Consider the following 7,272-nt stretch of genomic DNA (forward strand, 5'->3'; position numbering starts at 1 on the left):
TTTGGGAATTCAGGGATGCAGGATTTGGGAATCTGGGGGTGCAGGATTTGGGAATCCGGGGGTGCAGGGGATGCAGGATTTGGGAATTCGGGGGTGCAGGATTTGGGAATCTGGGGGTGCAGGATTTGGGAATCCGGGGGTGCAGGGGATGCAGGATTTGGGAATTCAGAGATGCAGGATTTGGGAATCTGGGGGTGCAGGATTTGGGAATCCGGGGGTGCAGGGGATGCAGGATTTGGGAATTCGGGGGTGCAGGATTTGGGAATCTGGGGGTGCAGAATTTGGGAATCCGGGGGTGCAGGGGATGCAGGATTTGGGAATTCGGGGGTGCAGGATTTGGGAATCTGGGGGTGCAGGATTTGGGAATCCGGGGGTGCAGGGGATGCAGGATTTGGGAATTCGGGGGTGCAGGATTTGGGAATCTGGGGGTGCAGAATTTGGGAATCCGGGGGTGCAGGGGATGCAGGATTTGGGAATTCAGGGATGCAGGATTTGGGAATCTGGGGGTGCAGGATTTGGGAATCCGGGAATGCAGGGGATGCAGGATTTGGGAGTTCGGGGGTGCAGGATTTGGGAATCTGGGGGTGCAGGATTTGGGAATCCGGGGGTGCAGGGGATGCAGGATTTGGGAATTCAGGGATGCAGGATTTGGGAATCTGGGGGTGCAGGATTTGGGAATCCGGGGGTGCAGGGGATGCAGGATTTGGGAATTCGGGGGTGCAGGATTTGGGAATCTGGGGGTGCAGAATTTGGGAATCCGGGGGTGCAGGGGATGCAGGATTTGGGAATTCGGGGGGTGCGGGATTTGGGAATCCGGGGGTGCAGGGGATGCAGGATTTGGGAATTCAGGGATGCGGGATTTGGGAATCCGGGGGTGCACACGCACCCACGCGCCCCCCGCCTTCCCTCCGCAGTCGCGCTCGCTGAGCCCCTCGCCCTCCTGGAGCTGCGGCCCCTCGCACTCGGCGCCCGCCAGCCTGGGCGAGCGCGGCTTCTTCGCCGTGGCCCCGCCGGCGCTCGGTGGGTGCCGGGGGGATGTTGGAGGAGTTGGGATGGGGGAGCCCCAGCCGCTCTTTGACCCCCCTGCCCCCTCCCCAGGGCTATCGCGCGGTCCCAGCCCCGTGGTGCTGGGCTCGCAGGACGCGCTGCCCGTGGCCACCGCCTTCACCGAGTACGTGCACGCCTATTTCAAGGGGCGCGACGCCGACAGGTACGGGGCGGGGGGGGGACCGGGAGGGGCGAGGAGGGATTCCCGGGGGTCCCCCCGGCTGCCGTGTCCTGCCTGGGTCATCCCCTGACCGCCGGCGTGTCCCCGGCAGCTGCCTGGTGAAGGTGACGGGGGAGCTGACCATGTCCTTCCCCGCCGGCATCGTGCGCGTCTTCAGCGGCACCGCGGCCCCTCCCGTGCTCAGCTTCCGCCTCCTCAACGCCGGCGCCATCGAGCAGTTCCTGCCCAACGCCGAGCTGCTCTACAGGTGCGGGGACACGGCCACAGCCCGCGGGGACAGCCCGGGAGAGGGTGGGGAACCTGGGGGGGGCGCGTGTTGGGGTGTCTGGGGGATGCAGGGACTTTGGGAAGGGGTGGGTGAAGTGATGGGGGTGGGTTTTGGGGTACAGGAGGGACACAGGGTGGGTTTTGGGGGTGGCTGGGGGATGCAGGGACTTTGGGAAGGGGTGGGTGAAGTGATGGGGGTGGGTTTTGGGGTACAGGAGAGACACAGGGTGGGTTTTGGGGTGTCTGGGGGATGCAGGGAAGTGGTGGGTGCAGTGATGGGTTTTGGGTTTTGGGGTGTCTGGGGATGCAGGGACCTTGGGAAGGGGTGGGTGAAGTGATGGGGGTGGGTTTTGGGGTACAGGAGGGACACAGGGTGGGTTTTGGGGTGTCTGGGGGATGCAGGGACCTTGGGAAGTGGTGGGTGCAGTGATGGGGGTGGGTTTTGGGGTCCAGAGTGTCCCTGTTTTCCTGGGGATGCCCCCAGGAGCTGAGGGATGCAGAGATGGGGAGCTGAGTTTTGGGGTTCGGGGGTTCCCAGGGGTCTGGGTGTCCTGTGGAGCCGGTGGGTGCAGAGATGGGGAGCTGAGTTTTGGGGTTCGGGGGTTCCCAGGGGTCTGGGTGTCCTGTGGAGCCGGTGGGTGCAGAGATGGGGAGCTGAGTTTTTGGGGTTCTTGGGTTTTTTTGGGCATCCTGGGAGCCGGGGGGTGCAGCAATGGGGAGCTGAGTTTTTGGGGGTTCTTGGGTTTTTGGGCATCCTGGGAGCCAGGGGGTGCAGAGATGGGGAGCTGAGTTTTGGGGTTCTTGGGGTTTTTGGGCATCCTGGGAGCCGGGGGGGTGCAGCGATGGGGAGCTGAGTTTTGGGGTTCTTGGGGTTTTTTGAGCATCCTGGGAGCCGGGGGGGTGCAGAGATGGGGAGCTGAGTTTTTGGGATCCCAGCGGTCTGGGCATCCTGTGGAGCTGCTTTGGAGCTGGGTACCGGGCTGCTGAGTTTTGGGGGTACCCAGACCCTGCTGCCCCTCTTCCCCCGTGCCCCCAGCGACCCCTCCCAGAGTGACCCCAGCACCAAGGACTTCTGGCTGAACATGGCAGCGCTGACCGGGCACCTGCAGAAACAGGCGGAGCAGAGCCCGGCCGCCTCCTACTACAACGTGGCTCTGCTCAAGTACCAGGTGAGCCCTTCAGGGGACCCCTCCTGGGCACGGGAGGGTCTCAGTGCCCCCCTAAACCCCCTCTTGGCCCCCGATGTGCCCCAGTTCTCGCGGCTGGGCCCCGGCTCGGCGCCGCTGCGGCTCTGCGTGCGCTGGGACTGCGCGCCCGGTGCCACGCGGGTCAGCGTGGAGTACGGCTACAACGCGGCCGCCCTGGCACTGCCCGTGCCCCTCGCCAACGTCCACGTGCTGCTGCCCGTGGAGGAGCCCCTGACCAACCTGCGGCTGCAGCCCGCGGCCAGCTGGTAACGGGGAAGGGAGGAAGAGTGGGGGGCTTGAACCGCATCGGGGTGGGAGGGTCTGAGCCTGAATGGGGTGGGAGATGCAGGGTCTGGGGTCCTGAACACGCCCCCAAGGGTGGGAGATGCAGGGTCTGGGGTCCTGAAAACCCCCCCAAGGGTGGGAGATGGAGAGTCTGGGGTCCTGAACACCCCCAAGGGTGGGAGATAGAGAGTCTGGGGTCCCAAAAATCCCCTAAGGTGGGAGATGCAGGGTCTGGGGTCCTAAACACCCTCCAAGGTGGGAGATGGAGAGTCTGGGGTCCCAAAAACCCCCCAAGGTGGGAGATGGAGGGTCTGGGGTCCCAAAAACCCCCCAAGGGTGGGAGATGGAGGGTCTGGGGTCCCAAAAACCCCCCAAGGTGGGAGATGCAGGGTCTGGGGTCCTGAACACCCCCAAGGGTGGGAGATGGAGAGTCTGGGGTCCTGAACACCCCACAAGGTGGGAGATGCAGGGTCTGGGGTCCTGAAAACCCCCCAAGGTGGGAGATGGAGAGTCTGGGGTCCTGAACACCCCCCAAGGGTGGGAGATGGAGGGTCTGGGGTCCTGAAAACCCTCCCAAGGGTGGGAGATGGAGAGTCTGGGGTCCCGAAAACCCCCCAAGGGTGGGAGATGGAGAGTCTGGGGTCCCAAAAACCCCCCAAGGGTGGGAGATGCAGGGTCTGGGGTCCTGAAAACCCCCAAGGGTGGGAGATGGAGAGTCTGGGTCCTGAAAACCCCCAAGGTGGGAGATGCAGGGTCTGGGGTCCTGAACACCCCACAAGGTGGGAGATGCAGGGTCTGGGGTCCTAAACACCCCCCAAGGTGGGAGATGGAGAGTCTGGGGTCCTGAACACCCCACAAGGTGGGAGATGCAGGGTCTGGGGTCCCAAAAACCCCCCAAGGGTGGGAGATGGAGGGTCTGGGGTCCTAAACACCCCCCAAGGTGGGAGATGGAGAGTCTGGGGTCCTAAACACCCCCCAAGGTGGGAGATGGAGAGTCTGGGGTCCTGAACAGCCCCCAAGGGTGGGAGATGCAGGGTCTGGGGTCCTGAACACCCCACAAGGTGGGAGATGCAGGGTCTGGGGTCCTAAACACCCCCAAGGTGGGAGATGGAGAGTCTGGGGTCCCAAAAACCCCCCAAGGTGGGAGATGGAGGGTCTGGGGTCCCAAAAACCCCCCAAGGGTGGGAGATGGAGGGTCTGGGGTCCCAAAAACCCCCCAAGGGTGGGAGATGGAGGGTCTGGGGTCCCAAAAACCCCCAAGGGTGGGAGATGGAGAGTCTGGGGTCCCGAAAACCCCCAAGGGTGGGAGATGGAGAGTCTGGGGTCCCAAAACCCCCCAAGGGTGGGAGATGCAGGGTCTGGGGTCCTGAAAACCCCCCAAGGTGGGAGATGGAGAGTCTGGGTCCTGAACACCCCACAAGGTGGGAGATGCAGGGTCTGGGGTCCCAAAAACCCCCCAAGGTGGGAGATGGAGGGTCTGGGGTCCTGAACACCCCACAAGGTGGGAGATGCAGGGTCTGGGGTCCTAAACACCCCCCAAGGTGGGAGATGGAGAGTCTGGGGTCCCAAAAACCCCCCAAGGTGGGAGATGGAGGGTCTGGGGTCCCAAAAACCCCCAAGGGTGGGAGATGGAGGGTCTGGGTCCCAAAAACCCCCCAAGGGTGGGAGATGGAGAGTCTGGGGTCCTGAAAACCCCCAAGGGTGGGAGATGGAGAGTCTGGGGTCCTGAACCTTCGCAGGGTGCGTGCCATGGGGCTGGGGGTCCCAAGCACTTCCAGGGTGGGAGATGCAGGATCTGGGATCCTGAACCTGGACAGGGTGGGAGATGGAGCGTCTGGGGTCCTGAACCTTCGCAGGGTGGGGGGGCCACAGGATCTGGGGTCCCAAAATCCCCTAAGGTGGGAGGGGACACAGGGCTGGGGGTCCTGAGCCCTCCCAGGATGGGAAACGCATCCCAAACCTGCCCAGGGTGGGAAACGCAGGATCTGGGATCCTGGACACCCCAGGGGGATCCCAAACTTTCCCCAGCATGGGAAACACAGGAGGAGGGTCCTAAATCCCCCCAGGGTGGGAGAAGGGGACCCTGGGGTGGGAAATGGGAATGCTGAGCTTGGAAAAGGGAACCTTGAGCGGGAACCGGGGACGCTGCTGGGGTAAGGAAGGCAGAGAGGTGCGGCTGGCTGGAAAGGGGTGGATTTTGGGGGCGTGGGGGGCTTGAGGACACCCCCTTATCCCGGCAGGAACCTGGAGGAGAAGCGGCTCCTCTGGAAGCTGCTGGACGTGCCCGGTGCCCCGGGGCAGGGAGGTGAGGCCGGGCCCGCCCTGCTCGGCGGACACGGGGTCGGGGGGCTCCGAGTCCGACCGACCCCCCCCCCCCGACCCCTGCGCTGTCCCCCCAGGCTGTGGCCGGCTGTCGGCCAGCTGGGAGCCCCTGGGGGGGCCCAGTAAGCCCAGTCCCGTGGCCGCCCAGTTCAGCAGCGAGGGCAGCACCTTGTCGGGGGTGGAGGTGGAGCTGGCGGGCGCCGGGTACCGCATGTCGCTGGTCAAGAAGAGGTTTGCGACAGGTACGGCCCGGGAAGGGGGGGTCCCGTCCCCACGGCCTTGGGGGGTGCGGGGTCCTCTCCCCATCGCCTGGGTCCTGGGGGAACAGAGGGTCCCTTCTCTGGGGTTCTGAGGGTCCTTTCCGTGCTCTTTGGGGTGCTCGGGGGTCCCTTTTCTGCCCCTTGGGGTGCTCGGGGTCCCTTCTCTGGGGTACTGAGGGTCCTTTCCTGCTCTTTGGGGTGCTCTTTGGGGTGCTCGGGGTCCCTTTTCTGCCCCTTGGGGTGCTCGGGGGTCCCTTTCCTGCTCGGGGTCCCTTCCCTGTCCCTTGGGGTGCTCGGAGTCCCTTCCCTGGGGTACTGAGGGTCCTTTCCCTGCTCTTTGGGGTGCTCGGGGGTCCCTTTTCTGCCCTTTGGGGTGCTTGGGGTCCCTTCTCTGCGGTACTGAGGGTCCTTTCCCTGTTCTTTGGGGTGCTCTGGGGTCCCTTTTCTGCTCGGGAGTCCCTTCCCTGCTCCTTGGGGTGCTTAGATTCCCTTCTCTGGGTACTGAGGGTCCTTTCCCTGCTCTTTGGGGTGCTCTTTGGGGTGCTCTGGGGTCCCTTTTCTGCCCCCTGGGGTGCTCAGATTCCCTTCTCTGGGGTACTGAGGGTCCTTTCCCTGCCCCTTGGGGTGCTTGGGGGTCCCTTTTCTGCCCCTTGGGGTGCTCGGGGGTCCCTTTCCTGCTCGGGAGTCCCTTCCCTGTCCCTTGGGGTGCTCGGAGTCCCTTCCCTGGGGTACTGAAGGTCCTTTCCCTGCTCTTTGGGGTGCTCGGGGGTCGCTTTCCTGCTCGGGGTCCCTTCCAGGAGCACACAGGGGTCCCTTTCCTTCCCCTTGGGGTGCTCGGGGGTCCCATCCCCAGGGGTCTCTCCCTGCTCCCCATGACCCCGGGGTGCTGAGATCCCTTTCCAGAGGGTCCCTTCCATGCTCTTCACGATCCTGAGGGGGTGTGGGTCCCCTCCCCACCCCCTCCAAACTCCTTTCCCCCCCTCACCGGGCAACGCCTGAGGTCACCCAGTTCGGTGCTGGCACCGTGCTCCGGCCGCTGGGCAGTGCCCGTCCTTTGGTGGGCCGTTCCCTCCTCCCTGCCCACCTTTCCTCCGCAGGGATTTACCTGGCGGGGTCCTGAGCCGCCTCCCAGCCCCCCCCCCCGAGCCCCCCCGGGCTTCTCCTGTGGTTGTGTGAACTGGAAAACACTGGATGGAGGGAGGCTGGGGAGGGGGCTCTTCCTCCTTTTCCTCCTCCTCCTCCTCCTCCTCCTGTCCCCGTCCCCGCTCTGTCGCTGTCCCCACGTTGTCTCCTGCTCCCCCCCCGCCGCCCTCCCTGTGCTGTGAAGGGAGCAGGAGCTGCTCTTTATTAAACATTTTATTTTCTAATAAACCGCCCCCGCCGGCTCCCGCCTCCCTCCTGCCACGGAGCCCGTCCCGTCAATCCCGTCCCGTCAATCCCATCCCATGGATCCCATCCCATAAATCACATCCCATCCCATCCATCCATGGATCCTATCCCATCCCATCCCATCCAATCCATCCATCCCATCGTATGGATCCCTTCCCATCCCATGGATCCATCCCATCCTATCCTATCCCATCCAATCCCATCAATCCAATCCCATCCCATCCCATCAATCCCATCCCATGGATCCCATCCCATCCTATCCCATCCCATCAATCCCATCAATCTCATCCCACCCCATCCCATGGATCGCATCCCATCCCATCCCATCCCATCC

The 7,272-nt window shown here is 64.0% G+C and overlaps 1 protein-coding gene across 1 annotated transcript in view; it reads left to right on the forward strand.

Annotated features, from left to right (window-relative positions):
* FCHO1 (FCH and mu domain containing endocytic adaptor 1) overlaps positions 1-6,920 on the forward strand; it is an 18,968-nt gene extending 12,048 nt beyond the window's left edge. Inside the window, 8 exon segments of the mRNA XM_048288086.1 lie at positions 915-1,020; positions 1,099-1,210; positions 1,320-1,475; positions 2,532-2,664; positions 2,749-2,948; positions 5,208-5,272; positions 5,367-5,531; positions 6,647-6,920. Coding sequence (XP_048144043.1) covers positions 915-1,020; positions 1,099-1,210; positions 1,320-1,475; positions 2,532-2,664; positions 2,749-2,948; positions 5,208-5,272; positions 5,367-5,531; positions 6,647-6,669 — 960 coding nt within the window. The 3' untranslated portion in view covers positions 6,670-6,920.
* The last annotated feature ends 352 nt before the right edge of the window (positions 6,921-7,272 follow it).

This window comes from Corvus hawaiiensis, chromosome 28 (genome assembly GCF_020740725.1).
Source record: "Corvus hawaiiensis isolate bCorHaw1 chromosome 28, bCorHaw1.pri.cur, whole genome shotgun sequence".
Taxonomy (NCBI): domain Eukaryota; kingdom Metazoa; phylum Chordata; class Aves; order Passeriformes; family Corvidae; genus Corvus; species Corvus hawaiiensis.